This window comes from Urocampus carinirostris, chromosome 9, assembly GCF_059441175.1.
Source record: "Urocampus carinirostris isolate Australia breed hairy pipefish chromosome 9, RoL_Ucar_1.0, whole genome shotgun sequence".
In the NCBI taxonomy this organism is placed as follows: Eukaryota; Metazoa; Chordata; class Actinopteri; order Syngnathiformes; family Syngnathidae; genus Urocampus; species Urocampus carinirostris.
Window position 1 is genome coordinate 12473741 of NC_142357.1, and position 22638 is coordinate 12496378.

The 22638-nt window shown below is 39.6% G+C and overlaps 1 protein-coding gene across 1 annotated transcript in view; it reads left to right on the forward strand.

Annotated features, from left to right (window-relative positions):
• Positions 1-22638, forward strand: part of fgfrl1a (fibroblast growth factor receptor like 1a) — a 72381-nt gene that overhangs the window by 45869 nt on the left and 3874 nt on the right. The window contains exons 3-5 of the mRNA XM_088343993.1: positions 15713-15772; positions 20485-20778; positions 22115-22287. Of these exons, the coding sequence (XP_088200119.1) occupies positions 15713-15772; positions 20485-20778; positions 22115-22287 (527 nt within the window). The remainder of the gene's footprint in view (positions 1-15712; positions 15773-20484; positions 20779-22114; positions 22288-22638) is intronic.

Below are 22638 nucleotides of genomic sequence, written 5' to 3' on the forward strand. Positions count from 1 at the left end.
GAACCCCTAATACCCCCAATAAGCAGGTTAGCGTCTTACATGGCTGCAATACAAGGCCCCTATTGGGAAATGTGGAGCACATTGTAAAGCGCTTTGGGAAGTCATTGACTTGAAAAGCGCTGTATAAATGCAGATCATTTCATTTCATTTTTCATTATGACACCATCCCCTGATCTAAAACCTACAAATAATACACAGATGTTGTCAACATTAAATATAGGTTACTCATATGCTATAGAATAGAAGTGTGTTTTAAGCTTGGATTTAAAGATTTCCACTGAGGTTGCAGATCGAATCTCAGGGGGCAGAGCATTCCACAGCACCGGGGCCCGAATGGAGAACGCTCTCGAACCTGCGGATCTCTTCTTGGCTCTTGGGATTACTAGTAGACCAGCATTTTCAGAGCGAAGGCTCTAGACCGGAACATAGGGGAAAACTGTACTGTTATTAAGGCTGGATGATTAACCAAAATCGAATCAAGGCGCCGGCCTATCAGAAGCAGGTTTTAATGGCACTAGCCAATAAAGACCAGGCAAAGTTTGCAAGATTTGTGAGCGCGACTATGATAGGCTGGTGTAAGTGATCAATTGAGCAGCCTGGCACACAAGTGGCCACCATAACAAACGCCACAGCTCATACCTTTAGTGGCCCGCTACATGGAATAGATTCATTATTTAAATCGGACTCTGAGGAAAGTGAGAAAAGCGCACAGAAAAACTAATCACTACTGGGTGTCGCTTGGATATGTATCGCGTCCGGGAATCGACTGAGGCGGTGTCGGGAAGGAAAGCTAACAGCTAGGCTAACAACTTCTTAAACCGCCACTGCGGAACCTGGCTAGTCACCAAGGCCAGATCCATTACCCATGAAACGGATGACTTGGAGCTAGCACTTGTAGAAAACCGCTACATTTGTGACTCTTGTATTTTATTCATCATAAAGACCTTGCAGAAGTCCAGGTTTTCCAACGCTGGCATCCCTAAATAGCTTTCTTACACTGAAAGAAGTAGCTGTTTAATGTTATTGTACTTTTGTATGATGACAATAAAGACTATTTATTCAACTGCAATTCTGTTTTATTTTGTAGATCTGTAGTTATTGTTACAATTGTATACTCTCAATACAGAAGGACATCAACTCAAGGTGAGTTTGCGTGTCACTATTTTCAAGTTCACCCCAAAAACAAAACAAGCACAGAAAATGCCCTTTTCTTGTAAAATCGAAAATCGCATCGAAATTGCAATACTGATCTGAAAAATCGCAATTAGTTTTCTTTCCAAAATCGTGCAGCCCAGTTTCCATCAGACCATAACAGCAACTGCCCGTCTTCTTCAAGCAATATAGAAAACCCTACAGAGCAATGGAAAGAAACTTTTTGCCTGAGTATCACATGACAACTATTTCCCATATTTATCATCTAGGTATCATTGGTGAGGGTCTCTGCCAAGACAAGTAGCTGTAGTAGTGTTTGCGTGTCGAGTTGCCGTGTTGTGGTGATGAGCGGCTGTTTTTTTATTTGACATCGTTGTAAAGAACCGCTGATCAAAGAAAAGTTGTCAGCATGACGCCTCACACGCTAGCGTGCCGATTGGTCTTTGAAGTTAAAAACGAGGGCCGCACGTTCCCAAAGAGAGACCCACACACACTCCGTTCATGCAAAGTACGCACGCAATCACGGAAACCGGCATACTCACTTGCAAACACACTTGTGTTATGTTGACACTCGGGAAGCTTTGAAATGTGCTTCAGTGTGCCATGTTTAGGTTGGACAAATGCCCACTTCCCACCGTTCTAGACTTTTTGAAGTGCCACTCGGGACCCGGTTATGGCAAACTTGGTGATGGGTCAGGTGATTGTGCGACATGGGCAGATCTAATATGTATTGGCTTATTCATAAATTTGCATTCTTATGTATTGAACTTATTGTATTGATCCAAATAATACTTGGCAGCATCGATCGATACTGATCCAATATTTTTTGCTCAGAAATTTCATGATTATTGAATGATGAAACCCTCTCCCCTTGAGTTAGTATTTAGTTACGCTAAAAACAGTAAAATTACTTTAGGCACTAAAAATGTTTAATTTTTATTAAATACAAGTAAACTTTAACAGTATAAAACAGTAAATATGAATGTTTCTATTACAAATATTTTAAAACAAAACCAAGAGAGTTAAACCCAAAAAAGCAGCAATGTAACAAAAATACAAATGCTGTGCAACATGGGTGTCAGAACTTTTCAGGCGGGGCAGATTTGGTAAGCTGTTAATGTGTGAGGGCTGACTATTCAGCCTGGCATTCTTTGAATACTATTAATTAATACTACATTAATACTAAAACCCAACACATGAATGAGAAGCAAATTGGACACTATAAATTTTCCATGGGTGTGAACATGAGAGTTAATGGTTGTCTGTCTTTGTGTGGCTCTGTGGTGAACTGGCGACTCACGCAGCGCGTACCCCGCCTCTGCCCAGAAAATGCTGGGATATCCTCCAGCAGACCACGTGGCCCGAAGCCAGTGTTTCTCAATTATTTTCTCTTACTCCGCCCCCTCGGAAGAAGACATTTTCTCGCATACTTGCCCCTATAATACTCCAATTTCCACTTTTCCTAGAAGCGGCGGCCCTCACAGTCAACTTTCCTTTTTTAAAAAAAAAGAAAATTGTACAAATGTATTTTATACTGCGATCAACATTACTGGCAGGCCACAAATTATTTATTTTCTGGTGAAGGCCACCGGCCTCTAGGACTTAAGATTTTGGTTTGGAACTCACCTCAGCCCCAAACAATAGAAATAGCTATACTAATTGCAAGCTTACAACAAGTCAAGTCTTTTCTCGTTGCGTTTTTTTTTTTTTTTTTTTTTCATAAAGGAGGGTTACTTATCTACTGATGTTTTTATTCAAAAAGAGCAGCACATAGACGTCATTAATAAGTTAAGGTAAAAGTTTTTTTAATGTCTAATTGCTTAATTGCTAAAGTTGATTTATTGTTTTTTTAGGGATTGTAGCTTTGATTTTGAAAATAATTAGGATTGAAACGAATTTGCCTCTAGGTGTTGCTTGCGTTCCACCATAAATCTTTTTCTCTGAAGGATGCTAGAATTTCCTACACATATAAGAAAATTAAATTACGTTATTACTTTGAGTTTTTTGAGTTATGATATGAATTAGTAATCCGAAGAAAATAAATTCAATGAACCAGGCCGATTGAAATAGAACACACAATTTATCAACACAGAGAATTAATGATAGAGGGAAAAAGGGGAAAGGAAGCGCCGGAGATTATGGGAGTTATCAACTGCTAAAAGTCTGGAAGTTATTAGCACAAAAAGAAAGTTTAAGCTATAATGCTCGTTAATTTGGGGGAGATGCCCTTGTACAGAAAAAAGCACTTATTCCTTATGGGCCACGTGCTGAGCTCAAGGCCGCAGCGCAGGCCCGCAACGCTGCACCACGCGGCTGTCGGGAGAGACGAACAAGCCAGGCAGGCAGGTAGGAGAAAAAAGAGGACGAGCAATCGACCAACTACTCTCTTTATATGGACCAGAGATGCTTGACGAGATCATGCCTCTTTGGACATGGCCCCAGATATCTGAGTCCACCAGGATTGGATGACGGTGTTTGAATTTGCTAAACTTGTTAGAAAGCCAATGAAGTGAGAAATTAGCGCCATGTTCTGTGCTTGAGTATGTCCCTCCAATCGACATACTCAGGTACAGTGAGAGCATTATCTTATTAATACGTTGCCTTTAAAGTTTTAATTACGTTCAAAACTTCATGTTATCAGATTTTATTATGGTACATGGTGAATTGGTACGCCAGGGAACTGTCCAAAAGGGGACCCAGTCATTCCATTTATTCCAAAGTGAGTTATTTGAAACAAAGAATGTGGAATTCATTTTTGTGCTTGGCTTATTTGCTCTAAACCTTCTTGTTTTGCCATTAATTCATGAATAAGATGTAGGCTCATTTATTTGTAAATCTGACTGTGCCTCACCGCACGTCACCGCTTATCCGCTATCACTACTCGCCTATCCGTTACTGTAAATATATTCTAGTGCTACTACAGTCTCCTATACATTTTAAAGTATTGTGGATAAAATAGTGGTAACCTGCAAAAAGAACTTTGGAATCATTGCATTCGCTGACATTTCTAACATATATTGGCTAGCTTCCTACACATGCCAACAATTGTCCATTATTTTTCCTTCAGTAAAATATGATTACTGCCAAAGAATTTCTGCTCTGTACATCACAAAGAAAAGTCATCGGGGAGGCTTCTAAAAGGCCAATGTCAACATTGAAAGCTTTGAGGGAATTTCTGGCAGGTACTGGCGGTCTCCTAAACATGACAACAATCCCTATATTTCACTAAGAGTTTAAGATATAAGAGAGCTCTGGCAACTTAAAGTTGGATGTATATTTGCCAAGTATTAATTAGCGATGCATACTCAAGAGCTTAGAACAACATCGGAGCCGAACCGGCGAGAGGAATGTGACGTTGATTAGGGGTTAAAAGCGGCGAGCGGTCTTTGTGCTCGGCGGCAACCGTGAAAGATTGTTTGATTCATCTGAGCACGGCGCTGCCTTGATGTGCTCTTGAGTTACACACGCAGCAGCTGGCACACATACAAAAGAGAAAACGCACACTTTCATAAGACAAATGGCATATTTGCAAAAGTGGAAATAGAAACAAAACATGCAATCACTCACTGAAAATCAAGTGCACCACATTTCCACGCATACAGATGTTTGAGTGAGATGTGAAATGTTTTCAAGTTGGCACTAATTCATCAAAAGACAGCAGGCGGTGCTGCTCTGGTTAGCAACAGTTTTCGAGCGGGCCTAGCGGAGCGTTGCTATTTTCTGGCTTTGTGGCTATTTGGAAGTGATGCATAAGTAACTTCTTCTGAGAGACACTTTACTAGTGTTTGCAGGAATTACAGAGTTGATATAATTCAGATGTCCAATTATTTATAGTTCATCTGACAGTTCAAGTTTCTATGTGCGCCTTTGTGACTTCAAAGTTCAAAATAACAACGCAATCATGTCCATGCAACGATAACATTGCTTGAATTGTGTATTTGGACCAATCTGAATAATGTTTTTTTTCATGACTAGTCACCAGAGTTGATAAGTAGTGTCTTCATTGTCATTGGTAACAACGTAGTAAATATTGTTTACGAATTGACTAGATGTGGAAATCCAGGATGAACTCAGAATTGAAAAAAAAAGAACAACACATATTATTAAGATAGGCAATACATAAGAGATTACGGTACGTCGTTTTTGGATCAAGCTCATATCTGAAATTTCTCATACTGTATGGCAAATACTTTTCCCCATAAAAAAATAACTGAATCCAATAAGTCTGTTCCCGAACTCCTAAAATATGTTCCAGTCAACCGTAAATAACAAAGTAGGCCGTGCATTTCCCATCCCTCAGTAGTGCTACGTCTGAATCAATCCAACCATTCAGAACTATTTTAAGGCTATAAAACCATCACTGAAGCTCCAGCTGCACATCATATAAAAAGCATCGATAATAACCTCATAAAATGGCAATTTTATTTAGTAGTAAAGCCATTTTACTCACCCCAAAACATTTTTATTTTTACACAAATCCATGATCCTTTCTTCACTTAATAGTGGACAGGTGGTAATATAATTTTGTTTTTCTCTCAGTCATGTAATAAAGAAGCTCCACAGTTTCCTTTATTTTTGGATTCAGCGCTTTCATTATGCCCCCAAAATGAATACCTGCTCAGCCCCCATTTCCCAGCTGTGAATAGCTTGCTAGCTTTGGAGCAGTCCGACCTTTCCTAGCGATGTCCTGATTTCTGTTAATACTTGGCTTGACAGTAAATCTCTATCTCAAATCTCTATCTCAAAAACGCTATTATCAACAAAACAATATATTTTCATGTGCAGCTCATTCTCTTCAAGTTTAACCATGGTTAATGGCGCGATCACTTTAGTGCATTAACGCCCCTCTAGCCAATCATAGTTTGTTAAAACACTGACGTTTCTCAAGGCCAAATAGCAGGACCTGGCTGTGCCAATTCAAAATCCAATTAACTGCAGCGACAGGTTTATTGATACTTATTGAATGGGAAAGGGTCTGCAGAACTGATTGTGAAGACCTTTGGATAGATTGCTTACCCTGGCAGCAAATAATGGCTGAAATGTGATTGGTTAGAGTCTTAAATATAAAAGCAAAAATCTGGGAGAAAACAACTAGGAGAAAAGCAATGCAAGGAAGCTGATAGATGATTGGAATTATTGGATAAGTATTTATAAAATATCATAACATCACATGATCCAGATATTTTTTAAGCCAGCAGAGTAGGCCTTGCAGGTCCTGACGGCTCAACACTGATCAATGACAATCTAAATAAGAGTATATTCAGATTACTGTGCACGTTTACAAGGCTTAACAAGACCAAGGTAATCAGAATATTCCCTGCATGTAAACGTCCTAAATGGTGCTGCTATTTTCATTAGCAACATATCTGCAATGGGTTCAGCTTTCAAGTCTTTGATGCCCCTGTGTGAATGAGTGTTTGAACTGATAATAACGCATACCGATGGCTTTTAAAAAAATACCCGATATGGGAAGAGCAAGGCATCCCTTTGAGCGCGCATCTCCACTTTGATCTAAGCGACGTGATCTATTTTTGGGCTGTGACTTGAGTGTTTATAGTGCCGGATGGTTTGAAGTTGGAGCGAAAATCTAAATATAAAAACATAAAATCGGCGTGTCCTTATACCCTCCACTGGGAGATACATGGGCAAGCAGGGAAAACATTTTGCACCACCATAAAAAATGCTGAGAAACTATGTTGACTTTCATAGGACAACACTCCGAATCCCTTTTTAAAGCAACCATAAAGCATTTTTAAAGATGTTTATGACCACCCTGATAAGTCAGTAGAATGTTTGCCTTCCTTCAGACAGTTGCGTCCACCTTCACCCGTCTGAGAAATATTGCAGTACAATTGCAGGTTTGATTCAACTCCATAATAGGTACTGTAGTGGCAGTGATGGGTTTATTACTAAAAAAAAAGTAATTAGTTACAGCTATTAGTTACTCCATTTAAAGAGTAATTCAGTTAACCCCCAGATTACTTACAAAAAGTAGCGCGTAACTATGAATGTAACTATCCAGGTACAAATTACAGTAATATACTCACATACAGTGGAAGCCGGCACCCTTAAACTACTTTAAAATAGCCACATAATACAAGAAAGAGAAGAACACGTGTAATCCAACATGCGGAAAAAGTTAACCCTTCATAACACTTGGCCGAGACACTCCATATCAATTTTGTCTTTAGACCACTGAAAGATCTCGTTCTCCATTTCCCATTACTCTCCAAGACATTTTGTCTTTCTCCAGGTATGGGGTATTGCAAAAATAATTTTACAAATAAAAAGACCAAAATTCAGCATATGTTTACCATATATTAATTTCTCACGTTTTCCCCACTCATTTCCCATTAGTTGGTTGCCCCTGTATAAGACACGGCCCCTACAACAACCAAACAACCAAATGTACGCGTATAAGCAGACTTTCTCTTTTGAGTATTTTTCTAGTTGTGAATTAGTAAATTAGAGTATCTACGTACGTTTGGGAAAAAATCTACAGCAGGAGAAATTCAGTGTTCTCGTAATCTGCATGAAACGGTGCCACCATAACTGGACTTAGTTGTACTTTGTCGTAAAATATAAACCTCTTCAGAGATTGTTTCTAACAGATGATGGAATAAATGTGACAATGTAAGTGAAGCAAGAGTACTTAAGAATCAGAGGAGATTATAACTATTGATCTGCATTTATAGAGTCTCGGAGTAACACCAAGTGGTAACAACACTAGTAATAAAATGTTATGAATGAAGTGTAACAGTACTTGTTTACCAAGAAAAGTAATTGTGTTCCAGGAATGTGTTCCTTTGTTACTCGTTAAATGCTAGTAAGTAAAAGAACAATAAAATTTTCCTTTGTGATACGGTCAATGTACCCAGAAGACTATCATCGTAATTCTATTCGAGATCTCTTTCCTAACTAGTACACAAATTGTCAAAATTGATATAAACGTTTCAACAAGGTAGCATTCTTGTACAGGTTTTCAGCCAGATGTCGGTACATAACCTTGGGGAACATCTGGAATTTAAACTGTATGAAGTGGGTCAAAGTATACACACAAATTGTCTCCATATTTTCTGAATTTTAAACAAATGGTGAAGCCACAACTTAGTGTTATATTAACTCTCTGGTTCCCCACCAATTGCTTACGCAGATATTCATTATGTACAACTCTCTGAGAACATTTGTAAAATTTCAATCGGAATACAAAAATAATAGCGGTAAACATGTTATTTGTTAACATTTATTAATGCCTAGTAACGTTTGCCAATAATGACATACTGTAATAAGCATGTGAGACACACATGTAGTCTCATCACCTTCAAGTCATCCTAACTAGCGGATGTGAAGTAATGGGATGACGTCTTTATTCCTGTTATGCGTCCTCTTGGAACAGGTTTTTATTATTATTCTTGTAATAAATGATTCACCTCTTTAGGAGGTCTTCAATATGCCAAATGAGTATCCAATTTTTAGTGTTTTCACTCAGTAGCATACATGAAAAAGTTAAACAAATTAAGGGTAACGATTTTTACCAAGTAAGAAACTGTGTGGACATGTTTATTGGCATATGAGTTCCAAAAAACGTCTACTAAACGGCTTGGAGAGTAACGGAATACATATAACGGCGTTACCAAATCAGGATACAAACAAAAAGTAATTGTGTTTGTTAAAGTTGCAGAAAAAAAAGACCTAATCAAGTTACCGGTATAATCTGTAAAAATAATGATTGATTTGCACACCACAGGGGATAATATTGAAGTCCGGTGTACTTAAGTTTTAACTCTTTGTATTCTTTTCCTCATGCACATTTGTTTTTTTTACATTTGCCATGTCAGGTTGCGCTGCTCTCTCTCTTCCATCTCATTCAATTCACACATGCGCAGCACACTCAGGACCACCTCCACCTGGGGAGCTGCTCAAGGTGCCTGACTACAAAACACATACAAACAAAAACGTTGCAAAACTAACAGAAAAGTGCTTTGTAATTAAAGTGCAACTAACAAGACAACATCAACAAACACATAAAATAACATGATTTTAAACGATGAATGCAATTCAATGCCTAGAAGCATGTGCCCTCTTCCACAGCATCCGTTGGGCATCCATTGATTCACTTCATGCACTCATTTACACGTGTCTCTTAATTTGACATATTCATAATGCGCTCATAGACGTTTGTGTCAATCATAATTTCAATTACTGACTCCAGAAAGACAGAAAAAGATGACGAGATGTCCCAAGAGTGTGTTGGAAATTGAAAAAGTGAACTCTTCGTGTTCAAAACAATATAGGGTTCTTGATGTGCTCTAAATTGTCACAGTTGCCCATTGCCCTCAATTGGCCCCGCCCGTTTGGCGCCAGCTGCGGCTCATTGCCTGATTAGCTTTCCTCCTATTTAAGCTCAGTGCTCTCACTCACCCTTTGTCAGTCCGTCAACGAATCTTTGCACCCGCAAGACGTGTATTTTGACTCTGTCCTGTATCCTGCTTGTGTATCCTGCCTGGTATCGATCCTGTCTGCCCCGTCCTGTCCGGTATCGATCCCGTCTGTCCAGTATCGGCTCGTGTATCTGTTACCGATCCCGTCTGTGTCATCCTGTCTAATATCTGACTCCAATATCTTGTAGCGTTCCCGTCTATCTTGTCCTGTCTGATATCTTCCTCCAGTCTCCAGTATCCGGTATCGATCCTGCCTGTCTCTTCCTGTCTGATATCTTGCGCCAGTCTCCATTATCCGGTATTATCCCGTCTGTCTTGTCCTGTCTTATATCTGACACCAGTCTCCAGTATCTGGTATCGATCCAGTCTATTTTGTCTTGTCTGATATCTCGCTCCAGTCTCCAGTGTCCGGTATCGATCCCGCCTGTCTCACCCTGTCCGATATCTTGCGCCAGGATCCAGTATCGATCATGTCTGTCTCGTCCTGTCTGGTATCTGCTCGTGTATCTGGTATCAATCACGTCTGCCTCTCGCTTCCCGTTTTTCCACGCCGGTCTTCTGTCTCATTTCTTCCGCCTAGCGATCGCCGAATCACTGGCACTCTAAAATAAAGCTTGTGTAAAAACGTTACACGTCTGGGTCCTCCGTCTGTTCTGGTTCTGACATAAATGGGAACTAAAAGAAAGCATATTTTATCCGCTATGTGAAAGAGAAAGTTTTATCTTTGCTCAATACACTATACCATACACTATATACTATGCTCGAAAATGTCATGATCAAAAAGTTACTGAACCTTTCCCCAAACACACTACCATATAAGATTTTAGGCACTAAACAAGTTCAGTTTTCCTTTTAAATACATTTTCATCAGTATAAAAAATGAATACAAAATATTTCTCTACAACTGTTTCAGAACAAAGTCAAGAAACTCAAACCAAAAAAGCAGAAACGTAACGAAAATACAAATATAACAATATTTACACTGACAACCATAATAACCCTAACCCATTGCCCCAAATTTTAAAAAAAGTAGTCAAACTACAAATAGTGTATACAATACTATATTAGAAACCCTTAAAAATACCCACTAAAAATATTATCATAGTAATGGTTGTAATGGGTCCACAGTATGTATCCCAAGACAATAGTATAATTCCCAAGTACCTGCTCAATATCGATAACATCGATATTTGCATTGATCTGGCCACCTTTAGTCCCGACACTGATCCTGATACTTCTAATACTCTCAAATAAATGTAATGTCAGTGTGTAATTTTACTTTTATAGATGTTTAAGCAAAAGTCCGAGTGATTTTCGAATCGTGCCCCAGTAAACATGGTTGGAGGTCTGGAAAAAAGACTTCAAGACCATAATAACGGATCATTTATGTGCCTTTGTTTTCCCTCTATTCTTTTACGCAATCCGCAAATGTGATTATATGCACATTACAGTACGGGGTTACACACAGCTCCTGCACACACAGACTCGCAAATATTATCGCTACGTCCCGGCTTCCCGTAGTCGGGCCGAGTTGGCCACAACGAGACCAGTAAATGATGGAAAACAGATCCAACGTCTGCCATAAAAGTGTCACTCGTTAATCACACACGTAGATTTGCACACTCTCTAGTATAAAATAAAAGGTTTGTCGCACGGAAACAATGCAAGTCTTCCTCTCATCGCACTTTTTTTCCAGGAATGGCCGTTGGAACACGAGCACTCGGTAACAGAGTAGGATACTTCGTCCTTCCATGAGAATGAATATTTTCTTTTCATGCCTTGTTATGGGTAGGCCGCGGAAAAGTAGACTTGAATTGATATAGTATAGTTTTACTCAAAATAGTCTGGGTTTTTTTCACGGAATTCCTCAAAATCATCAAAGTTTGACCTCGGGCTCTCCACACTTTTTAAGGTTCGGTAAAAGAAACAAGTGTTTTGTGGTCTGGTGTTGGATTCGAGTTCCTAAATCGAGGGCACAGTTGCAGTCAGGAAGATATTTCAGATATTAGGTTCCGAGGCCACATGGATGCACACAGGGATCTGAGTATGCTCTTATTCGGACTGCAAATAGTCCAATTAATAGGGTTTGGTTCATCTGTTCATGACTGTCGTACTAATTCATGTACTGTAATCCGTCATTTTTTGCAAACGTTAGCAACACACAAAATATACAAATAAATATTTGTATAATAATACAAATAGTATTACAACTGTTTCAGAAGAAAAGTCAAGCGAGTCACCTTTAATGGTGAGTGCCTAGCACTGTCACGGACCAGGAAGGGAGACGGGACCCAATTGCGTTCGTTTTACTCAGCTTTATTTAGAATAAGGAAAGGGCTTGCACCCACGATCCGGTGATCGTCGGTCACGGGTAGCAGATCGCTGGGGACGCGGAAGTGGCACCTCCGTGTCGAGCGAAGGCAATGTCATGAGCGAGAAAAAACAGGTCGATGGCTGGGACGGAGGAGCAAAAACATAAAGGGGTCCAGAAAAGAGGTTGGCAACGGGAATCAGACGGAAAACAGGGCCGGATAGAGTCAGGAGTCACAAAAGCTTCCCTAGCGTGTAGCGTAGGTTTGCAGACGATCCGACAAATGATGACAGGAAGGTTGGGGTTTAAAAAGAGGCAGGGAGCCAGTCACCGCCCAGGGCTGTTGGCGCCAAGGAACAGGCACAGGTGCCTTGCATCAGTAATCATGACAAGCACGGAGGGATTGAACCCCTGACTTCCCAGTTTTTGGCCAAACACTTCACAAAGCCCACGTAGCTGATCCACAAGGCCTCTTGAGCTGAGGGTCCTTAAGACTTTAGACATGTCGGATCTAATGTTGTCCTGATTGGTAAAACCAGTGCTTGTTTTTTTTTCTAACTTTCCTGGGATCCTGTAGCGCAGAGCAACAACCCTTCCGAATACGAAAGTGGTGAACTTGCCATTACATTTCAGAAACCGATGAGGGTTTGGAGTGAGTGGGGAATTTTAGATCTCATGCATCACAATCACAGTCTTGCTGGCGCTTGATACCGTGTCAATGATGTCATACATATATGTTCACTCACCTACGCGCACAACACTTGCACGTTCGCATGCAAAAACATGCACACAAACGCACACAGACACGCACACACACATGGGTGTAATTAGTACATTGAGTCCATTCATGGCATCCGATCAAAGATTGGTAAAACCGGCTTTATGAAACACATAACTCCTTCAAGTTATAAGCACATTCGAATACAGTTTACACGCACACACACCTTCAGTGTATCTTCTAAAGCTTATTATTTAGTCTGGTTGGAGTGGGCTCACACAACTAAGAAAAATGTGTGTACATTGATTAGATGGAGATTTATAAGATCATGTCAGGGTCTGTTCACCTCAGAGGAGACATACGCCCACACAGATGAACACCCACACACACACACGCTCAAAATGCTTACCAAGCAGAAGTTTGCATAGTAAAAGCTTTTATGCAAGGAAAACCTGACCACATCTTACTGCTCAACACAGCTTTGTCATTTTCTTGGTTCCTACATGTAAAAATGTTCAATAATACATCCAACACGTTCTTGAACTTATTAACAAGCTCAAAGTTTCATCTTTTTTCTTTAATCGGATTCAATCTAAAGAATCTCTTGTCATTAATTCATGTAACTGGTGTTTTCATTTCGCACCAGGGATAAGAATTAAATACTTTTGTTTCTTGGTCAACCATGACCTGATTTCAAATGTTTATTGTTATTTGAGAACAAATATTTGAAAAAAAAATCATATCGGAACAATTACATCACTCTTTTCTTAAGGACCGTGTGCAAAAACCTTTTTGAAAAGCTTTTTACCTGATAGAAAAAAGAAAGACTATTTTGACTATATGGCGGCTACCCACTGACCTACCTACCTACCTACCTATCTATCTTACTACCTACCTACCTACCTACCTTTTTTAATATGGCGCATCTAGTCTTGTTAACCTAATTGGACCTTTAAATACTGTACATCCCAATATGATTAGATAAATAAGGCAGTATTTTTTAATGGCTCCATTAACCTTCTTTAGTTTTAAACTGGCACAAAAGGCAAGTTTCCTTTATAAGAACTCCTCATAACATCAACATTAAATGAAAGAAGCCAGTATTATTCAGGCACCATCTATAACCTGTAGTTTGTATTTTAGAAAATCACAAAGTTCTCTTTCAGTCAACTAAAATATCTTTCAAAATTGACTTGGATTGAAATACTTTCACTTAGAATGCTTTCATAGATAGATAGATAGATAGATAGATAGATAGATAGATAGATAGATAGATAGATAGATAGATACTTTATTCATCCCCGAAGGGAAATTCACATTTCCAGCAGCATCCCTGAGCTGAGAACAGTACAATAATAAAGTCAAAAGAATACAATATACAAATACCCAGTGTGACGTGCAAATGCCCACTGTAGCGTGTTATATAGAGTAACTAAATAGTGCTACACAGAATACATATTGCAGTAAGATTTGGTAATATCCAATGTAGGTGGTGTGGTTTAATGTGGGCCTTTACTCTGCCGGGTGGAGTTAAAGAGCCTTATGGCATGAGGAAGAAAAGATCTCTTCAGTCTGTCCGTAGTACAAGACAGTGACAGCAGTCTGTCGCTGCAACTGCTCTTCTGTCTGGAGATAATGATGTGTAGTGGATGCGATGGATTGTCCATGATTGACCTCAGCTTTTTCAGTGCTCGTCTCTCAGCTACTGTTGTTAGGCTTCATATATCAGAGAGTGGAAGCAAGGCCGTTACTGTCCTGAGTAGGCTGCATTTTTTTAAAGTTTCCTCCTTCAAAATTTTAGGGTTGTTGGTCCTTTTGCAGACATTTGAATCAACAAAAGAGCTCGTAACAAAATCAAGAAAGAGGGGAATGGGAGAAGAAGTACATACCCCATACCGCACATCTTCTTAGTGACTAAAAATAATAAAACATTTTTAACAGCATTCGACTAGACAAGTGTTGATGTTTCATCAGTGTACTTGTGAAAATGAGTAATAAAGGTGCTTCCTTAAATCTATTTTGCTCACGTTTTTTTGGGTGTCTAAGATGCTGTGCTGAAAACTTTACAAGTGTCATTGTCAACACTATTAAGGCCTGAGTAAATGGTCTGCATTTATATAGCACTTTTCAGGTCAATGAAGACCTCCCTAAGCGCTTTACAATGTGCTTCACACTCACCCATTAACACACACACTCACACACCAATGGGGAGTCAGCCACGCAAGGCACCTGCTGATTGGGGGCAGTAGGCATTGCTGGCTCATTGCAATACATTTTATGAGCCATAATTATTATCAATTACAAAATAAAACCTCATTTTATCTACCAAGTATGTATTGTCAATGCACCATTGATAGTCCGGAAAATATGGTACATTAATTACACCTGCCAGTAGTGTAGGACAAAATGATTGAGATTAGACACTTCGAAATATAACACGGAGGAGCCGGGAATCAAACCTGCGACCTCTTGACCCCAAGACGAGCGCTCTACCTCCTGAGTTAATACCGCCTCACACAAGTTCTCTTGAAATCACGGCATTTTGAGGTTTACATGTAAGAATCTTAAAGAACACGTCCGAAGGTTTCCAATGTCTGCGGTCTGGTGGTTCCAGTGTGGTAAGAGGGCAGCTAAGTCAAGTCATGGTGGCTGCTTTTGAGTACGACTCTGTGACCAAAGACACAAATACACAAAGACACACACATGTACACACAAAGACACGCACACATGCATACAGAGGTTGTATCCACATATCCAATGTCTCTAATATTAAATCCTGCAAGGACATGACCCTTTAGGAAAATACTGGCCCCCCTGAGACGAACTCGCACGCACACACTCTCACATACTGAAGTCTGGAGAAACGGTATTCATATTTTCAGACTTGTGAACAGTTGCTAGACGTTTTGTGGATGTGTTTTTGTGAGTATTCCTAGTAGCTGATAATTCTTTAAAAGCCGCCTATTTAAGTGTGGTTTAATCCGTTAAAAAACGTCTCTCATCCCTCATTTCATCTCATTATCATTATGTTTTTAAACTTAAATATTTTATACTTTTGTTCAAGATGTTTTTTATGTGTTTTCATTCTAGATGATTCCCAAGCTGGATCAGCCAACTCAGACCACAATCCAGAACTTGCTGCGAAGCTGGGTAAGGACACCACCCAAAAATGTCGAAAAATATCCATATTTCACTTTATTTATTTAATATAAATTAAGTAAAATAATCATGTTTTTATGTACATTCTGCCCCACTTGCAGCTTATATTGCTTATTTTGAATGATAATTTGTGTATATATATATATATATATATATATATATATATATATATATATATATATATATATATATACATACATATATATACATATATATATATACATATATATATACATATATATATATATATATATACATATATATATATATATATATATATATATATATATATATATATATATATACATATACATATATATATACATATATATATATATATATATATATATATATATATACATATATATATATATATATATATATATATACATATATATATACATATATATATATATACATATATGGTAGTGTGCACGCTTTGAGACTGGGAGGTCGCTGGTTCGCGCCTCGACCGAGACATACCTAATTGGTATAATGGCGGCGCCCTCTGGCTGCGGCTGCATCGACTCGCTACAACGGGTCAGGTGTATCGACATTTCGTTCTGTGTACATTGTTACAAAGAATGACAATACAAAGGAAATTATTATTATTATTATTATTATTATTATATATATATATATATATATATATATATACATAAAATGTATGAAAAAATACCTTGAATACCTGCAGTTAGATACGGAAATAATACAATTTTCAAATAAATCTACCAATTGAATATTTTACCCATGTATTGCCATGATTACTCATTACACTCACCTGTGCCCGCTCATTTGGCGCCAGCTGCTGCTAGTTACTTGATTGGTTCCCCGTCCTATTTAAGCTCAGTCCTTTCACTCGCCTGTTGTCAGTCTGTCAGCGAACCTCTGTTTTCACAATGCGAGCATTTTTGACTCAATCTCCCATCGGTCCCGTTTTGTCACCCGTATTCCTCTCGTCTGTTCCTGATTTCCCTGTTTGTCTTCTGCTACGACCCGTTTTTTGACCCTGAACACGTTCTGATCTCCCGTCCCGGCTAACGTCCTATTTTTCCGTCTAACTACGCTATGATCTTCCACTCCGGAAGATCCACTTCCGCATTCAGAACACGCGCCAATCCTGTGAGCGGCTTGCTTCCCGCGTCATGCGAGCACGAGATCGCTGGCGCTGACTTTCCTCTATATTTCAATAAACCTGTGAGTAACGTTACGCATCTGGGTCCTCCTTCTGTTCTGGTCTTGACATGTATATTTTTCATCTTCCTATTTCATTGCATATAAACTAGTTTGTAATGCTTTTGGATGCTTGATTTTTATTGCCCACTTAACATAAAAATCAGGAAACAAACTTTTGATTATTTTACTATGTGAGATGTTCATATGCCCACCCCAAAATGCAGTGAGGTCAGGAGTAACATCATACCCAAGTACAGTACGTCAAACACAAAAACTCTTTTAGTATCAGATTCTGTCTTGAGTTTCACACAGCTCACTTGCTTGGCTGATTTGTTTTTAGTGCTGATTGACATTTATGTGATTGAGCGGAAACACCAAAAATATATTTTCCGCAATCCTCATCAACTCATGCAGCAAATTAAAGGCCGTGACGAATGCTTTCTGGACGTGTAAATTTTGATGGCATGCGCCTTCTTATGATGACGTAATAAGTAGAAACCACATGTTTTTATTCTGACCTGACTGTGAACCTCACATTCCATATCACCCCCTTTTGATTTAATTCACGTTCTACAACATCAATCTGTTGCTCGTTGCCATGTTTTGTTTATATTTGAATCGTTTGCAGCTCTATTTCTCATGTTTCGGATTAATTTCCAAACACGCTGCTCCCTTCTGGTTAAGATCATTTCGGGACGTCCAGTAGCGTTCTTCTGCGATCCGACAGGGACAAAGAGGGTCAGACTTGAAAGCCTTTTTGGGAATGTTTGTTGTGGGATCCAGCCCGGTGGAGAGCCAGTTCTAAGAAAGTGTCACATAATTCTTTTCGCCAGTTTGTTTACGCGGCGCTGCAGTAACACAAAGTTTCAATGATTCGCTGCTGGAGGCTGCAAACGGACGGCATTCTGGACTGTGGGCACAGTGAATTGAGCGTTTGTGGCTTAGTTTCCAAATTATTAATAAAAAATACTTCAAAACTGTTTTAAAATCTTTAAAAACATCCTATTTTAACATAATCCGTATTTCCTCATTTTAGCTCAATCTGGGAACAAAAAAATCTCGTATGTAAAAGAGCCACAGTACTTTTGAAAAACACAATAATTTAAATACATGACCCCCTTAGATCAGTTCCATAGTTGGGCGTGTTGGTGTGGGGTTAAGTCATGTCTGCACCCTTGGGGTGTCTGACCAGGAAAAATCGATAAAAGCAACGTGGGTCCCATCTCCAAAGGGGTCAGGATGTCTAGGGTCTCTTTAGCACGGGAGTTAAAATTGAACACGGTTGCCAAACCTGATCTCTAGACAAAAAGCTAAGTCTTCAGTGCATTTTATTTCGCTGCGGGACATTTGATGACTTCATAAAATGTATGAAAAAAATAATGCTAGATCCTGTGTACCATTTCAACAATAATCCCACCTAAAATGTGTCTCTTTCCCGCCGTTACTTAAGATCATTGAGGTTCATATTTACTGTTGTTTTTGTCGTGAATGATTGTTTCAAAACAAAGTACAAGCAGAGTTCTTTCGTAAAAATGTCTCAAAATACTGAAAACTAAAAGGATACAGATGTATGATCAGGTCACAGTTATAACCATGGGAATCGAGAGGATGTTATTCCTCCTTCATTCTATTTCATAGATGCAAATCTTCGAAATGTTTAATTTTTGGATAAATTTGTGCAAACTACAGACTTAAAACAATATTTAGAAAATGGTAGAAAGCCAACGGCACACTTGCACATGTATTCTGATGCATGTCATTGGATAAAATCTTACCAGCCTTGAAGGCACAACATTGCTGGATTGCTCCCGCCACAAATAAATGTAAATGTAAATGGTATGCATTTACATAGCGCTTTTCAACTCACCGAAGACCTCCCGAAGCACTTTACAATGTGCTTCACACTTACCCATTCACACACTGATAGCAGCGTCAACCATGCAAGGAAACTACCTGCTTATCGAGGGCCTTAGGAGTTCAGTGTTTTGCCCAAAGACACGTTATCATATAAAACAGAGTAGCCGGTAATCGAACTTGCAAGCTCTTAAACTCAAGACGAGCGCTTAACCTCCTGCAGTGGAAACATTGTGTTACACTCCAGGCCTAAATGAAATAAATGTCAAATATTGATTCATCTAGGTTGGCTAGCTGGCTATGAATACATATTGATTCAAGTCCAATCACATTTATTTGTATAGCCATTAATCCCCAAAAACCTCTAAGAGCATCACAAACGACCGTTACATCATCCCCTGATCTAAAACCTAAACAAGGGCAAGGAAAAACTCCAACAACCTCGGCATGAGGAAAATTAAGAACCCATGAGAATTGGTCGCGCATGAGGTAATTCAATTTCCAGGATGACCATGCTGCAATGAATCACGTAAGGCGCGTCAACAGACAATACACAGTCAACATCAACATTAAATCTATCTATCTATCTATCTGTCTGTCTGTCTGTCTGTCTGTCTGTCTGTCTGTCTGTCTGTCTGTCTGTCTGTCTGTCTGTCTGTCTGTCTGTCTGTCTGTCTGTCTGTCTGTCTATCTATCTATCTATCTATCTATCTATCTTTCTATCTATCTATCTATCTATCTATCTATCTTGGTCATATCCCTCAAGAGGGGTGACCGACAGCAAGACACACAGATACAATAACAAAGAAAATAAAAGGGAAATAAATAACAAAAACAAAACACACAAATTTTTTTAGACCATGGCCAGCCCAATTGCCCAAACACCCAAACAAGTAAGGCACCTCGGCACCCAAGTTGGTCATGCTTTCGTCCCTCCAAATGAAACGGGACACCAGAAAGCGGCCATGTCACTCGGGTCAGGGTGACACAACACACTCTTTTGTTTAACAGAAGGGCCCGACAGCTTTCACTGGTTTATCCCTGCCGCATTATACGGGTGCCCAGCCCATCCTTAAGAACGCGTCCACAATCCCACTATCCTTTCAACATTAAATCTAATGACTGAAATATTCCAATTTACAACATCGAGAAGCTTTCTGTTTCAAAATTTTGACCTATACAGCAAGCTCTAGATAATGCCATGCATCGGGTCCAGGCTCCAGTCTAATGGCTTAGAACGCATGCACCATGTTATATCCAGGCTCATCCTTCTCCCTCAAGGACATTAAAACAACAGTATGAGGTCACCATCACCCATAAGCTCTAGAATACAAGTGAGCCTTAGGTCTAGATTCAAACACTTTTACTGAGGTTGAGGATCTTATCTCTGAAGGAAGAGCATTGCACAGCACCAGGGCCCGAATGGAGAACGCCCTTGAGTCTACAGATTTCTTCTTGGATCTTGCAATCACTTGTCGACCAGCATTTTCCAAGCGCAGGAGCTGAGCACGAGCATAGGGCTCACTCAAATCAGAAATATTCGATGCAAACTTGAATGTGTATGTTAGCAAAAGGAAGCTTAACATCACTTCTTAAACTGACAGGGAGCCAGTGCAGGTAAACTTAAATTGGGGTGATATGAACATGTTTAATTCTGTGTTTGCCCCGCACAGTGCGTCCTCGCTTCACTCAGCCGGCCAAAATGAGGAAGCGTGTCATCGCCCGGCCTGTGGGCAGCTCCGTTCGACTCAAGTGTGCAGCCAGCGGCAACCCTCGGCCCGACATCGTGTGGCTGAAAGACGGCCGGCCGCTGACCCGTGTTGAAAACAGCGATACAGAGGAGAACCGGAAGAAGAAGTGGACTCTGAGTCTAAAGAGTTTGACGCCGGAGCATAGTGGCAAGTACACGTGCCACGTGTCCAACCGAGCAGGGCACATCAACGCAACCTATAAAGTCGAAGTCATACGTGAGTGCTACCACACGAAAACACAGAAAAATAATTTAACGTATTTTCAGGAAGACAAGGTGCACCTCAAAAGCCTAATTTGCTCAAAATTTGAACATGCAGTTTATAATCCAGTGTGCCTTATGAATGGACAAAATTGGAAATTTGTTATCATTTTTGTGTAATTATTAATGAGTCGATAAATGTTATGGTTGGCCACAATTGCATAACAATGGTGGCCACGGGGATCGAACCGGAGAGCAGTGGTAAGAGCACTGAATCCTGACCACCATGGGAAATAGATAGTTGCACACAATTGTTTCATATCGGAATCGTACAGGAATCGTACCTGGATCACAGAGGGGAGAGTGCCAGATCTTATCTACTGGATCACTATGGACACAGATGACATATGAAAAGGCATTTGGTCTTATCTCATTATCGCACTGTAGTCATGGTACCAGATATGTTATAGATATGAGAAAAAAAATTGGTTGACAATTTTGTTTCACTCTTCTTACCTCAATCTAAGCATTTTAAATGACAAAAGGTTTGAATACGTGCGGCCATGCGTTTTTTTAAATTAATTTTTAGGACAACTTTCCAAAATGTTTTTCCATTTGTTCAGTTTAGAATAACCAAATCACTTCCCATAATAACGTTCTTTTTAATCAGTTTAGAATCGGTTGCGACTTCTAAAGACTGCGAGTTGCCGAAAGAATACTGTATTTAAGCGGTCCGCCACCTTTTCTGTACCATGGACTGATTTAATTTCTGACAATATTCTTGCAGCCCAGCCCAATAAAAACAACAGCGTGGTGATGTGACTATCAATAATGTGATGATGAAATAAGACCTAGCACCTTTTCATGTGTCATCTATATCCCTAGTGGGCTAGTGGATAGGATCTATTGCACTACCCGCAGTGATCCGTGTTTGATTCCCGTTGTATCCAATGTAATGCAATTGTGAACAGTGATGTATCAGTATATACTGACTGATCGATCAACACACTAAAACGATACTTTGTTTATTCCGGGCAACCATTTTTAGTGGTTTTAATTCTATGCGCTTTATTGTCTGGTGCACCTTATGTATGGAAAAAACATATCACAAAAGACTATATGTAATATATGTAATAGTCTGTAAAAATAGTTTGTGGTTTACAATAACCTGTGCAGCCCTTTGAGACTCTTTGTGATTAAGGGCTATACAAATAAAAATGACATGACTATCTTTGGGGTGTGTGCTTTAAAATCTAGTGTGCCTTATAGTACGGAAAATACAGTAATTACTCAAAACATGCTTTTTTTCCCCTCCACATATGTCAATAAACACTTTATATACATCGACACAGAACGCACCAACTCCAAGCCCATCCTGACTGGCACACACCCAGTCAACACAACAGTGGACTATGGTGGCAGCACATCTTTCCAGTGCAAAGTGCGAAGTGACGTCAAGCCCGTCATCCAGTGGCTCAAGCGGGTGGAGGCCGGTGACGAGAGCAAGTTCAACTCTACCCTCGAGGTGCACCCCTGATGCTGCATTACATTGCTGAAATCTGATCAGAAAATTTGGTGTAACAATTCACAGCATATTAAGGCTCGAATGCACGGGTGTCAAACTCATTTTCACCAAAGGCCACATCAGTGATTACTCTTCCCTCAGAGGGTCAACCTGGAAGCGGTTTTACCACTTGTGGGGCCCCTTCTAAAGGTTTTTATTTTCCTCATGTTGAGGTTGTTGAGTTTTTCCTTGCCATCATGTTGGTTTAAGATCAGGGGATGGTGCAATTGTGGCCTGTGTAGTCCTTTGAGACATTTTGTGAATAAGGGCTATACAAATAAATGTGACTTGGGTTGACTGTTGTACCTTATA